A 14,223-nucleotide genomic window follows, 5' to 3' on the forward strand; every position below is an offset into this window, starting at 1 on the left:
CCAATTGGCGGTACCACGCGGCGTATGATTAATGCACTTGCCGCAAGGAGTGGCAAGGCCCATTCAATATTGATCGCTGAGATTTGTTCGCAAGTGGCGCCTTTTAATTAAATGCACCACAAGACAACAACAAGAACTACAAGCTAGAAGCGGCATGCTCTGCAAAGTTGTGGCAAGCTAGCAGCTGTTGCTGCCACACGCAACAAACGCGCCACGTTTCAATTAAAATCAAGCTAGCAATCAATGTCTTTGCATTGCCGCAGACGAAATACCCTAGACTTATTAATATTAATATTATTGTTATTATTATTACTATTACTATTATTTCTATTATTATAATTATTATTATTATTGCTGTAACTACATTATCATTATATTAACTGTCAGTATATAATATAGCTATATTCTTTTAAATAGAATAAATATTTCGTGCATACATAAGAAATTTGAACTCTGATTCTCCTTACACATCATGTTCAACAGACAATTCATTAGCTGAGGGCTGATAACTTCTAAAAAGTTCTAATAAAAAAAAACACGAATACAGATGATAAAAAGCAAATTTGTCAACAATAAAAATTTATTAATCTAAACAAGCTTTAAGACAAATGAGTAGGATCGAGTTTCAGAGAAGACTAAAATCAGAATCATTTTTCATAATGTATTTGTTATATCATAATTAAACGTATTTTTCATTAATAATGTGCCCTTATGTGAAGCCTTTCGTTTACACAATACTTAGTGTTCTTCATGCTTGAGGAACTAAATATACTAAAAGCACAATAAACAGAAATAAAAAACTACATTAAAAAGTATATTTTGTTAATCGAGCTTAAGGCTCATTCCATTAGAGCGTAGGCTTATAATCAGCTAATGCATTACAATGATAACAATGATAATTAAATCTAAGATATATTCTATTCCGATATCGCCGCTCTGTACACCCCTTGGACCCATTTTGATATGTGCAGGGTGTATTTAGAACAAATAGAAAACAGCGGAGAAAATAACAACATGACGAGTGCCAAAGGATTATGCAATGCTTCAATGTCATCGGCGATGCCAATGAACTGTAGAGGGACCAGCACGCAGTTGCATGTATCCGGGCTCCACAGTGCAGAATGTTGTTTGTTTGGCTTTGTGGCACGTGTGGCATGCAATATTGTGCTTCTTCGCACTGATTGGGGATTGCATTTTTAATAGCCTCATGACTCGACTTATTAACACGGCTCAAAGCAACGGCCTACCAATGTCTGCTGAGCTGTACCTGCACTGAATAATTCAAATATTGCCAATGCGCACGCACAAAAACCAGGGCCAAACACTTTATGCTGCTTTACTGCCAGTGCTTAAAACGATCGCAAACAAGGCCAACAAATCCTAACCAAAATAAAGCAAATCATTTGATATACTACACGATTATCCACATTCCTAACTCAAGAGCTTAGTCACTTCCGCCTTGGGCAAGCCGGAGCTGAAGCCAGGGGGGGAGGGGGGGATCAAAGCTGGCGTCAGCAGCTGCCTTCTGTGGATGCGATTATCATAATTTAACGCTTACCAATCCTCAGATCGGCCACAAACTGTTGGCTACTGTTTACGTGCCCGTCATTTTAACTTAACCCAGTTACAAGTACATATACTCAATGGGAGGCGGCTTCCAGCTGTGCATTTTAATTGTGTTGCACATTAAAAATAGACACCAAATGGGTGAGTAGGGGGGGAAGGGGGGAGTACTCGATGCGAAGGCGACAATTGGAAAAACACAAGCGAACGTCCTTGTTGAGGTCAAGTGAGTCCAAGGAAAAACGGCACAGATAATTAAGTAAACACTTGAATTACTTAATTAATTACTAAAATAAAAATCAATCGAAATATATTACGTTTTACGCAAAATGCATTTATTCAAACAATAATATTCCCTCTCTATCTAGAAAATCAAAATCAATAAAAACCAAAAAGATGAAACAAAAACCGAGTAAAGGAACAGGCTAAGCAAATGATAATTGCCCGAGAGGAAATTAAAATTGCGTGTAGTTAAATAGAATCAGGATCCAAATAGAAAATCCGGTCGTGGTTGACGTGGTTCAGTGGTTGAGTGGTGCGCTTAACGGTAGTAGGCGGCATAGGGATAGGCGGAGTATGCGGCGGCATAGGGATAAGCGGAGTACGGATAGGCGGCAGCGGCGGTGTAGGCGGCGGTGTAGGGCGCACTGTAGGCGAGTGGTGCAGCGGTGTAGGCGCTGTAGGCCAGTGGGGCAGCCACCACAGCGGGCTTGGCGGCGACGCAGGCCACAATGGCGAACAGGCACAGAGCGAACTACGATCAGAATTTGTTTATATAGAAAACACAATTAGACAATTCTAACTTCAGACTTACGAATTTGAACATTTTGAAGTGGTTTTTGGTGGTTGCGATTTGTCGAGCTGGCTGGCGAGCTGTTTGTTCTGAAGAACTTGACTGATGCCCACAGCTACAAATGCACGCACTTATATACCAAACGAACGGAGCCCTAAATGCACAAAGTTGAAGCCAAAAAAAACAGAATACTAATAATAATATTAATTATTATGCACGGCCAGGCGCAGCTCAGATGGATGCTCTTGCCTGCCAATTGAGCCGTCGTATAAACTGACGCCAAGGAGAATCTCAGCTACGAATTTGCACTTTACTTTTAGTTTCATTAGCGGAGCGGGAGGCGGGAGGAGGGGCAGGTCGCTGCCCAGCCAAACGCAATGAGTATTTTTAAAAGCGTGACGCAAAATGACAACAACAATAAAAACGATCAGCAAATCGAACGTCGCACGTGCTTTGCATACCACATGCGAGCTTGTTTGGGTTTCTGACCCACTCCCACTCCACAATTCCAATCCGACACGGACACCCAACACTGCCGCATCGAGTGAATTTATAAAGCTAAGCGACTGCGCTGCAGGCTGTTTCATTCGATCAGTGGAAAGCGCTTAGAACACACAAAAAAATGTATAAGAAATTGCTAAGTTTCAAGCGCAGCTCAACGGATAAGACGCACATGCTCCACGCCGAGCCGGAGCCCAGTTGCCGGACTACGACAGGTATTGAACGCCGCGTTGTGCTGCCCGCTGAGCCGAGTTGCTGTGCCACTTGCTGCCGCCGCTCGGATACTCCTGCCCAGTGCTGTCCAGAGGATTGCTCCACCTGTTGCCAGCTCTGCACCGCCGCCCTCGTGCTGCCCAGCTGCGTGGGCGCCATTCGAGCGCTGCAGTGCAACATTTTGCGGCAAGCGGCAGCAGCAGCTGGAGGAGAACCCCACAGACAACAACAAATGGCCAAACACAGCTGCTGTCAGGCGGGAAGCAGCTGGATTCCAGCCTCGGAATCCTTGACAAGACACAAATTGCAGATCGTTGCCAATACGCGTTGTTGTTGTTAAGTTTAAAATATACAAATGTTACTTTAGGGATATGTGTCCAAATATAACTATTAAATACTACTAAATAAATAAAATGAATATTGTGATAAAAGTTGAATTAAAATTACGACTGAAAAGTGGAAATGACAATATATTCGGGATCACCCATTTCCGATTATATGTAGAAAAAGATACAAACAGAACAAGAAGGTATCTACAAGGTTTCTCTTTATAATCAATTCATATCCTTATATTAGGAATGGCATTGTTGCAGGTAACAGGTTCTAACCCTCCCTTCTCTACGAAGCAATATTTCAACATTTTTTTACAAGTATCAATCAATTTTAATACTTTGGCACCTTCAAGGCCATCCCACAAATAGGTAGAAGCCAAGTCAAATGAACTTTTTGAACTCTTATGTATGCCTTAAGAAAAAGTATAATTCACCTTATGAAGGCAATATTTATTGAAGTCACAACCTTTTGTTCGTAAAATACTACAATCTAAATATTTTTAGAACGATATATTTTGTATGCAAGATTTTTCCGCTTTGAACAATAAACTCTAAATTAGAATTTGCATCTCGTGGCAGTCCGAGGGTTCTAACGCTTGTCGGAGGCTCGAACCAGAAACATAGAAGTTACCTGTCTAACAAATAATCAATCAAGAAGGAATCTAAAACAAAAGAAGTAAGATTCATTTGAAGAAGTCAACTTATGTGAAAGTTAAGCACAAATCCTGAATCTTTTTTCTTCCAGCGCAATCTTTAACCAAAAAACGTTTCTCTACAAACAAAAATCAAATCAAAGACACAAATCCTGAATCTTTTTTCTTCCAGCGCAATCTTTAACCAAAAAACGTTTCTCTACAAACAGAAATCAAAATCTTCCTTTGAGCAATTGTTTTTATTTAAAAAAAAAAAGTAAATGTCGACGAATCAAGCCGTTTGAATCAGATCAGAATCATTTATAGATATGTGTAGGCAGCGGAGGTGTAGGGGTAGCTATAGGGATAGGCTACGGGGGCGGTGTAGGCAGCGGCAACGGGGGCGGTGTAGGCGGCGGCAACGGGGGCAGCGGCTACAATGGGCGCAGCAGCGATGCCATTGTAATTGCGTGCCACATACTGCGAGCTGGTGGCAGTTACCACCGCAGGAGCGGCATCCACGAGAACCTGAGGCTTGGCCTCAGCCATGCTGCAGGCGAGCACGGCGCCGAGCACAACGATGACAGCAGACTGCAACAAATTAGGATTAACCAAACGAATAGAATAGGATTTCAGAGAAAAAACAAAACGCACCAGTTTGAACATGTTGAAATGTTTGTGGGCAGAGCTAACAAACTAGACTATGCGCTGGACAAAGGCGCCTGCATTTTTATAGCCCGAATGCGACAGTTTTTTTTTTCGCTTTGTTTTGATGTGTTCTACAGTCGCCAAATATTGAGAAGCAAGAAAATAAAAACCAAAAAAAAAATATAGACAAGGCGAGTGCCAATTGGACACCTCTGGCTACGTGCCCAGCAGATGAGCAACAGCTGGAACTGTCGCAGAGGTCTTTTATCTTCGGTATGTCGAGCACGTCCCCAAAATGTGAGTCCATAAAAAGTGTTGCGGTCCGTTTTGAAGGCAACCGCCCAAAAAATATATATGTATATACAAAACAGTAGCTGTTCCGATTAAATTTATGCGGTCAGTTAACTGACCTGCCCTTGTGGCCAGGCTAAACCCAACGCGAATGACTTTTAAATACTGGACATTGGGCATGTGGCATGTGGCATGTGGCAGGCGGGCGTTGCACGCACGCCTAATCGGATTGCATATATTGCATGTTTCAAGGTCGCAACATGACGCTGCAATTTACTTATGCAATCTTTTTTGGCCAGCCAATAGGCCACAGCGGCTGCCTGTGGCAATATGCTCTAATCTATGTTGCAGCATTGTTGGCCAAAAAAACGTTACATGAACGCGATTGCAGTAGAAACAACAACAAGTTGTCAATTTATCGTGGGATTGGAGCCCATTAAAGCTATCAAATCTGTCCAGCTTAAAGCGAAATATCTTTAATCATCCTTTTTAATATGTTTTATTTTGCCTTCTGATCTCTACCCAGCGAATAAATAAGGGAAGTAGCATGTAACTTATATGATCTTTAATAATCGAAGACGCAACAAAGCAAAAAAAAGAAAAGAAAAGAAAAACAATGCACAGGCCGACAATTTCTTATCGCCAGAGCTTATTAAATGGACTGAGAAGTATCTGAAATACATAAATGTGTTCTAGATTGAAAGTGCTCGACTTAAAGTTGACCTGCACAAAGAATCTCAATATTCCTAAAAGACATATTCCTCTTATTTCTTCCTCTAAGCTCACATAGAGCAAAGATTCTCAAACTTATATAATTATCTTTACTTAAGACCACAATTTCAATCATTGCTTTAATAATTATTCAAATTATAAGTTTAGCTTTACTACAGATTATCATATAAAGGTTTTTTTGCTTCCCTGCCCTCAAGTAATAACAAGAAAAAGGAAATTATCACTCCCAAAGATAAACTTCTCTGTCAGTTGCATACATGCGCACAATTTGAGCATACCCTCCTTAGTTATTTTCCAGGGCATTAAAAGGAACGACAATCTTAAAATATATACACTCTATATATGTATGCCATTCCTTGCTTTACATGATTGCATTTCTGTAATAGCTGACAAAAATGCTTTTGCAGTTTGCGAAAAGTTGTCGCTTCGCGCGGTTCACAATGCGTATACGTAATGTTTGGCTCCTGCTGGTCGTGCTGTTCGTGCTGTCGTCCCTGCACAACGATCGTGCACTGGCTGGGGATGTCTATCTGAACTGCGACGAGTTCGAGCAGCACATGTACATGGATCCCAGCGAGGCCTTCTGCACGGTGACCGGCTTCATAGTGACCCACAGCCAGAATGTGGTGGTGAAGAGCTTTCAGCCCGGCAATATGGTCAAGTTCATGAAGTTCTACGATTCGACGCTGCTCTATGTGCCCTTCCATCTGTTCGAGACGTTCACCCATCTGAAGACCCTGGATGTGTCCTATACGAGCATTCTGGAGCTGACGCGCAATACCTTCAGCGCGGCGAGCAACCTGACCTACTTGAACTTGAGCTACAACAATTTGACCTCGGTGCAGACGTCCGTGTTTATCGGAGCTAATGCTCTAATGCGTCTGGATTTGTCGTACAACAGGATATCGCAGCTAAGTGAGAATGCATTTTGTGGATTGCACATACTGAATAAGCTGCAGCTGACGGGCAATCGTCTCAGCGAGCTGCACAAGGACATCTTCAAGGACAACGAGTTGCTGGAGTCGGTGTCGCTGGAGAGCAACGCCCTCACCTATGTCCAGCCGGAGGTCTTCAGTCGCATGCGTCGCATCAAGGAGGTCAATCTGTCCAATAACAAGCTAATCCACGTTCATCCGGACACATTCACGGAGGCCGCCAGCCTGGAGAGCCTGCTGCTGGCCACTAACTCGCTGAACACCTTCCAGCTGACCAACAAGAGCATCGTCCACCAACTTCATTTGGACTACAACCACTTGACCAATCTCACCGTGAATGCCACCCGCTTTGTGCGCGCCAATTACAACAACATCAGCTCCATACAGATGCACCAGGCACTGCAGCTGGAGACACTGGAGCTGCGCGGCAATCGGCTGGCCAGCATTGCGAATATAACCAATCTGACAGCCCTGCTGCATCTGGATCTCTCCTACAATCCCATTGGACCTCTGAGTGTCAGCACTTTTGATCAGCTGAAGCGGCTGCGCAATCTTTACCTGCGCTCGACCGGAGTCCGCGAGCTGCAGTTCGGCATGTTCTCCAAGCAGAAGTATCTGGAGATACTCGACCTGTCGTTCAACAACCTGACCAGCCTCAATCTGGATCTCTTCGTGCCCTACCTGGCCAACCTCAAGCAGTTCTTTGTGGACGGCAATGCGCTGAGCGAGGTGCAGGGCAATCGCAGCTTCGCACAGGCCTTTCCGGTGCTCCAGAAACTGGGCATCTCTCGCAATCGCTTCAACTGCTCCTATCTGCACCATCTGCTCATACCGCCCTACCTCACCGACACGGTGACCCTGCACATTGAGCCCGACGACAGCACGGACGAGACGCCGCACATACGGGACGTCTCCTGCATCAGTCTCTCGGCCAGCCAACAGGCCGCGCAACCTGCCGCATCGGTCGCCCTCGAGGAACCCGTGCTGGCGCTGCACAAGCAGCTGGAGCTGTTGCGCGCCCACTCGCAGAACCTGGAGCTGCACTTGCTCTTCATGAAGCTCTTCTTCTATGCCATTGGGGTTTCGATCCTGGTAGCTGCGGTGGCTCTGGTCACGCTGCGCGTCCGCAAGGTGCGACGCTCGGGTCGATATAATCGCAGCAGCATTGTCTTCCAGTCGACCGCCACAATGGACGCGAACCTGAATCTGTGAGTGGCCTAGCCTAATATTTAGCATAAGCCAAAAACAGAGCCCTAAACTTAAGATATAAGAATTGCGATTTAAAAATAAACGTATGAAAAGACTTCAACCCGGAAATCTTTAGAGCTTTGACTTCAAAAAGGGCAAAACAACCAAATGGCGACAGATAAAAGACGCAAAGACCTCGACACAAACTTCCTGCTGGCGGCTGAGATAAGCGCCAGGCAAAGACCTTGAACTGAGCCCGACAGCTCCGGCTATATGGAAAAGATAAAAGTGCAGAGCAAACAATTCGATTCCGAGTTTCAGTTTTTCATTTATTTATATTCAGTTTTCGCAGACAGAGAGAGAGACGCAGAGATATATTTGATATTTGCCGGCGGGATTTATCTACTTCCGGAGCAGCAGAGGAGCTGCACTGTAGGCGGCAGCATAGGGCGAGGCGATGTACGGTGATGCCACATAAGGTGAGGCAACATATGGCGATGCCACATAGGGCGACGATACGTACGAGGAGGCCACATATGGAGATGCCACATACGGCGATGCCACATAGGGCGACGAGTAGGCCAGAATTCCGGGTTTGGCAGCGACGCAGGCAACCAGAGCGAGCACGGCGAGGACAACAAACTTGAACATCTTGATGGATTTGGTTGTAGGGCTTGAGCTGCTTGTAGAAGTAACTAAACTGAACTGATGATTAAAGCTGTTCGCGTTGGGGCTTTTATACAGCTAGACAGGCAGCTAGCCAGGCAGCTGGCTAATACTAGGTAGAGCCTTGGCGCAGAATGCGTGCCAGCCCAGCTAATGAGCCAAACGGAGCTGAAGACACACAGCTCGAAAAGACTCGACCACATAGTATTGTTAAAGCCACTTACGCATATAACTGCCAATTGGGCTGGCTACGTGCGCTGCCTGACAATTGGCCAAGAGAATACGTCGCGCAAGGTCTTACCAATTTGCGTATATAAGCTATGGCTCGGCACTCGGTTGAGCATCAGTTACAATTCGTTTCAACGACAAGTCAACCAACAAATAAAACAAATATGTTCAAGTTCTTCGCTGCCGTCCTCCTCGCTGTGGTTGCCTGCGCTGCCGCCAAGCCGGGAATTGTTGCACCACTCGCCTACTCCGCCCCGCTGGTGGCTGCAGCGCCTGCTGCTGCTGTCTACAGCACCGAATATCATGGCAACTTTGCGGCACCCTATGTGGCATCGCCGTATGTGGCCTCACCCTATGTGGCATCACCGTATGTGGCCTCGCCCTATCTGGCATCACCCTATGCTGCCGCCTACAGCGCAGCTCCTCTGCTGCTGAAGAAGTAGACAACCCTCTCGAATTATCTGGAACTGCGAATCACATCTTATGACAAAATAAAAAAAAAAATCGAAAAAAATTGTATTTAAATGTCTTTTACAACTGCAGCCTAAAAGTTTGCTAGACTTTTTCTGCTCCCCTTAACCCTTAGGTCAGCCATTGAAGGTGTTGGTCGACATAAAGTTGAAAGTAAAGGCTAGGTTAAGGGTTAAATTGCCAAAGCCCAAACGATCCACAACCTTGTGATTGTGATTGAATGGCCAATTTGGCTTCTTCTGTTTCTTGGACGTGTTGACGAACTGCGGACTGGTCGTCTGCACCAGGTGAAAGAAGGTGTACATCAGACGCTGTACGTCGCGAAAGAAATCCTTGGGCTCATACAGCTTGCTCTGCGCATCCTCCAGCTGCACCCCGCCGGCGTCCTTAGACATTGGCAACGTGTCCAGGGCAGCTCCGAGGCGGGGCGTCAGCACATACAAATGAAGGGTCCAGGCGCATCTGAGCTGCAGCAGCGCCACGCCGATCCACAGACAGGGCCAGAGCCAGAACTGTGCCGCAAAAGATGAAGCTCTACAGAGATGTGTGTGTGTGAGGCAAGAGGACGCCAACTTACTGGCCACATGATGTTCGCCTGGAAGGCTATGGAATAACTGCAGCAGCTAGAGATAAAGCCTGCCACTTTTATAGCCAGACCCGCCCAAAAGAAAAGATATATATGCCGGCTATTTTCCAATCAAGCTCAAACTATTTTATTTCAGGCATGCAGATGGACACATCTAAGGCTGCCGCCGCCAGCTGTAGGCCTAAAGCCAGCCATGACCATGACCATATGCGCCGCCATGAATGATGGGCCGCACAATGTGGTGCGTTGGCCAAATTGGACGCACCACATGAACCGACTGCTGCTGATGCGGCAAGATGTGGTACGACGTGGCGCTGCCCAGGATAGGCGTTGCATGCAGCAGGCCAGGCGCCGCACAGGCGATGGCCACGCACAGTGACAGCAAAATAAACTGCCAAAAGGATTTGGTGGTATTAAAGCGCAAATTATGACAGGCTCAAACCTACCAGCTTGTACATGTTGGGGGCGTTTGTACTATTAACTCCGACTCGTAGATGCGTAGAAGCTGCCAGAAGACTTGTTGATTCGATGCGCTGTCTGCGGCATTTATATAACGAGTGGCAGCTGGCAAGTGGCAAGTGGCATGCAACCCAGCAGACGACCTTCGCGCCAATATGTTGGGCGGCTTTGTTTGGCTTTTGGCCAGCTCGAATTTCGCAAGTGAATGACTGAGTTTTCGGCTTGAATTACCTCTAACTCTTTAACCGCCAGCCAAACTTGCCACTGGGTCGCTGCGCTTCTCGAGCTGCGGCTTTAAAAAACGCGTACGCGCAAGTGCACTCGAAAAAAAAGGGGGCCCGAATTGTGCAATTGTGCGTATTCATTTTAATATTCACAAATTTTATAATTTTCATTTTGAGAGCATAAATTAAAGAAACTGAATTATGCAATCAAAAAAAGGGTGGTGAAAACAGGACATTTTCCCTGTGGGAAAAATATCTGCTTTTCCCATATGAATTATTAATTTAAATACAGAATTAATAAACATATTTAAATGCAATCACAGAGGTACGCAACTGCCTTTTGCACACCCTTTTCTTCTACCCTTTCGCCCCTCAAAATTTAAGGGAAATGCATTATTGATTAACTTCGCCGATCATAGTCCAAATTTAATAACAATTTTCACAATTTAAATATGACACACAAAAGCATGTACCAGAGCGCAAAGTTGAGATCTTTAAGAAGAAGATTTATTCCAATTTTTTGGTAAGAAGAGTGAGAGGTCTTCTTAATCTGTGCATTGTTTAAGAGAGCCTGACACACCGAATTTGATGTATTGAGTTCTTTTATATATAGATAGATAAATATTTAACAATATTACGAAATGACGAAATGAATTTAGTTCATAAACATATATAACACAGATAGATAGATATATTACAATATTACGAAATGAGATATGAGAGTATGTATTTCCGATTTCAATTTGAATACCAGCAAAGAAATTGAATAGCACATAATACAACTTCCAATAGGAATTGCGATTTTATACTCTGATCCGATTTAGACCACAAAACTGAAACAGAGCAGCTACGCAATTGATTTCCATCAATCAGAACAAAAACAACAACAAGAAGTGCTGACCGGAACTGGACAAAATAGGAAATACGTCGCAGATATATTGAATAATAAGTATTATATACAATGGGCATTTAGCATTAATTGCTGTTTGCGTAGGAGTTTGTTTTTGGGCCTACCTACGGCTAATGCCGAAAGGACCAAAAATGCAAAACAAAGCGCTGCGCACTTGGGAAACTTCGCACTTCGCACAAATTGCGTCCAAATTCAAGGGCAGAAGTGTAAATATACGCCCACGGCGCAAAGATTGGGCTGACCTTGAAATCTATCAAAGCGAAATACCGGAAGTGCTGACAGCCTTCCATCCCCCATCCCCCGCCTTTCACTTAATTGTTTATTTTGGCCAACGACAACTGCAAAACAAAGTGCAAATGGCCCAAAGATGTAAACAGCAAATGGCAAAAGGAAAAATATTTACCATTCACCATGTGAAGAACTCTAGAACGAGAGATTGGAGGAGCTGGCGAGCCACCTTCGAGTGCTGAGCAGGAGGAGGAGGAGGAGGAGGAGGAGGAGCAGCCTATGTTGCATGTTGCCTCTATTTATGTGGCAGCTCGTTTGGGCTTATCTTGTCAGACGCGCACGACGATCAGCGCTCAATCTGGATCTGGAGACGGGCAAACAGCTCGTTATGCTCTATAGCCAGCAGAGAACATTGAGGGTATATGCGACTTGAGCAAATTATGCTAGCAATATCTATAAAGTGCGCATATACCAAGCCCAATAAATAAAATCTTTGCCGAAGGTTCGAACCCATTCTTTGTGAACCCGACTTTCCACATTCGTAATCGCAGCTTCTGGTTCACAAATATTGTTAGAATTTTAAAGAAATAATTCCATTTTTGGCTTGTTTCGGTTTTCAAGCCCCCAGAAGTGTATAAATCTGTCGCAATCTCAAAGCAAGGAAACGTTGCGTATAATAGGAACTTAAAGAAGGGATATAAACTTAATAGCAGAGTATTGTGCAGTGCCAGGCACTGCCTGCGCCTGTCACATTCGGACTTGTTGTGCTTTCTGGAGCCTGGATTCTTTGGGATTGTATTCTTTGGACTGTAGTCAATCGATCTGTGAAGTGCAATTGCAATTGCAGCTGCACTCAAGGGGCTTCTTTCAAATTGCCGCTGCAAATGCCTTTGACCTTGGCCAGCAGCAGCAGCAGCAGCTAGGAGATCGGACAATGGGAACACACAGCACAGGAGGCTCGACACAGCACAGCCTATAAAAGGCCGCCCCGGGCTGCAAATGGTATTCAGTTTGTGCTCACTGGAAGACCATGAAGCTGGTAAGTGTTGGCGCTGTGACAGCCAGAAGAAGGTTCTCCGAGATACTCTAACACAACTATTTGCTTGCAGCTCATCATCTTTGCCTGCCTGCTGGGCCTTGTGCTATGCCACGAGATACTCTATACGCCCGGCTATACCAGCTACTACACCTCGCCCGGCTTAGCCTATGCACGCCACACTGGCGCCGTCCTGCCTCTGGCCTACACCCGGCTGATCCAACCGGCCAGCCAGTCGCATGTGTACCACAGCGTGGAGACGCCCAACTCCTATCAGCAGCAGTATCGCAGCGACTACAAGCCCCTGACCTATGAGTATCTGTTCTAGGGGGAAATAATTAAGCCTGAAATTTGAATAAAGTTTGTCAGCCTCACAATTCGCAATTGTTTGAAAGCGTTAACCTGGCCATTGTCCAAAGTGATCCAAGGGCGTCACAACAATTTCCCTACCACCAAGAGTGTCTTCACTCTGGTCTATTGAACTGCGTCCAGCTATTGGCCCCGCCGCAAGCGTAAACAATTCAAGACGAGAGATCATCCACAATGGCACGCAGTTTTAGCCATATCGGATGACCTAACCGCTCGGACGTGGCACCTTGAACCCAAAGTCCAGAGCAGCGTTTAAAATAAATCTGGCAGCATTGAAACCCTTTCGTGGGCGCTTGGCAAAACCTGCCAAATTGGGGCGTGGCACACGTCAGAGCCCAAACGGGCTCTGCACATGGAAGCCGTAGCAATGGCAACAACTGTTGCCGGTCTCCAACAAATCCGGCGGAAAGCTACAGACGCTGCTGTCACAACTTTTTATTTTCTATTTTTTTCTTTTCATTTTTTGCAATGGAAACTTTTGCGTTTGAGCACGTTGAAAAACGTGACCCGACGCTGGTCACATGGATTCGTGGGTGTCCAGCTGAACGAACTTGGACACAAATGCGTACGCAAATTGTACACGGAAACCAGACAACCAACCGAATCGACTGGCAAAATAATCGCATCAATTAATTAATGTTTGATTGGTTTCTATACACTGCCACAAGTAATTAGCAGCAGTAAAAGGATCTAGCTATATTTGAAGGCACTTTGAGGCTCTTTTTGAGGAGAACGGAACGCAATTATCCATATAGTTCCCTACTAATTGACGAGGGGGAAATATTTTTGGTGCTCGTTTTGCTGACCTTTGCATTTTTAATTATTTTAAACTGGATTATTTCAACTTTATTTTAATAAACCCGGAGCCAGCCAGTGAAATAATTAAATATTTTTGCTTAAAGACTAATAAATGTGGATTAATTTATAACAATTGATTTTCGCTTTAGTTTCTGATCCAGATTTGTTTCTACGCTACGAAAAATTCAAATATTTAAAAATCATTTCCATTGTCGTCAAAATTTAAATCCGAATTACCTAACAAACTTTTCACCGAGAATTCTTTTCTTTTTTGCCTTAGTATTCTTATAAGGAATGATGTAATGCACTTTAATAAGTCTAAAAAATATATTGATTAATCAAACCCTTTTAAATATTCTTTAAAGTGAATGTTAAAAGATGGCAGAGCATTTACCTGTCGTCTATTTCTACATACCTAGA

General features: G+C 44.5%; 6 protein-coding genes across 7 annotated transcripts; 3 read left to right on the forward strand and 3 right to left on the reverse strand.

Annotated features, from left to right (window-relative positions):
- Window positions 1–1,933: 1,933 nt before the first annotated feature.
- Window positions 1,934–4,714, reverse strand: LOC135431846 (vitelline membrane protein Vm26Ab-like). 2 transcript variants are annotated; one of them, XM_064687195.1, is made up of 3 exons: window positions 4,689–4,714; window positions 4,403–4,625; window positions 1,934–2,223 (listed from the first exon to the last, which is right to left on the reverse strand). In XM_064687195.1, exons 1-3 carry the CDS (start codon window positions 4,698–4,700, stop codon window positions 2,105–2,107), a joined length of 354 nt encoding a protein of 117 aa, XP_064543265.1. In that variant the 5' UTR covers window positions 4,701–4,714; the 3' UTR covers window positions 1,934–2,104. The 2 variants fall into 2 exon arrangements, with proteins under 2 accessions (XP_064543265.1, XP_064543258.1); XM_064687188.1 differs by lacking the exons at window positions 4,403–4,625; window positions 4,689–4,714 and adding an exon at window positions 2,378–2,453 and having other exon boundaries at window positions 1,941–2,317.
- A 1,409-nt stretch (window positions 4,715–6,123) lies between these two features.
- Window positions 6,124–7,957, forward strand: LOC135431820 (leucine-rich repeat-containing protein let-4). Its single transcript, XM_064687152.1, has one exon. It carries the CDS (start codon window positions 6,146–6,148, stop codon window positions 7,850–7,852), a length of 1,707 nt encoding a protein of 568 aa, XP_064543222.1. The 5' UTR covers window positions 6,124–6,145; the 3' UTR covers window positions 7,853–7,957.
- A 204-nt stretch (window positions 7,958–8,161) lies between these two features.
- On the reverse strand, window positions 8,162–8,971 carry LOC135431839 (uncharacterized). The gene has a single exon (XM_064687177.1). It carries the CDS (start codon window positions 8,477–8,479, stop codon window positions 8,231–8,233), a length of 249 nt encoding a protein of 82 aa, XP_064543247.1. The 5' UTR covers window positions 8,480–8,971; the 3' UTR covers window positions 8,162–8,230.
- LOC135431830 (cuticle protein 16.5-like) lies at window positions 8,797–9,165 on the forward strand. The gene has a single exon (XM_064687164.1). It carries the CDS (start codon window positions 8,815–8,817, stop codon window positions 9,163–9,165), a length of 351 nt encoding a protein of 116 aa, XP_064543234.1. The 5' UTR covers window positions 8,797–8,814.
- Window positions 9,166–9,960: 795 nt separating this feature from the next.
- LOC135431859 (uncharacterized) lies at window positions 9,961–10,249 on the reverse strand. Its single transcript, XM_064687207.1, has 2 exons — window positions 10,226–10,249; window positions 9,961–10,170 (listed from the first exon to the last, which is right to left on the reverse strand). Exons 1-2 carry the CDS (start codon window positions 10,235–10,237, stop codon window positions 9,961–9,963), a joined length of 222 nt encoding a protein of 73 aa, XP_064543277.1. The 5' UTR covers window positions 10,238–10,249.
- Window positions 10,250–12,630: 2,381 nt separating this feature from the next.
- LOC135432385 (uncharacterized) lies at window positions 12,631–12,964 on the forward strand. The gene is made up of 2 exons (XM_064688064.1): window positions 12,631–12,639; window positions 12,710–12,964. Exons 1-2 carry the CDS (start codon window positions 12,631–12,633, stop codon window positions 12,962–12,964), a joined length of 264 nt encoding a protein of 87 aa, XP_064544134.1.
- The last annotated feature ends 1,259 nt before the right edge of the window (window positions 12,965–14,223 follow it).

This window comes from Drosophila montana, unplaced genomic scaffold (genome assembly GCF_035044405.1).
Source record: "Drosophila montana isolate Dmon_TW-CO22-7 unplaced genomic scaffold, ASM3504440v1 contig_1455_1, whole genome shotgun sequence".
Classification (NCBI taxonomy): domain Eukaryota; kingdom Metazoa; phylum Arthropoda; class Insecta; order Diptera; family Drosophilidae; genus Drosophila; species Drosophila montana.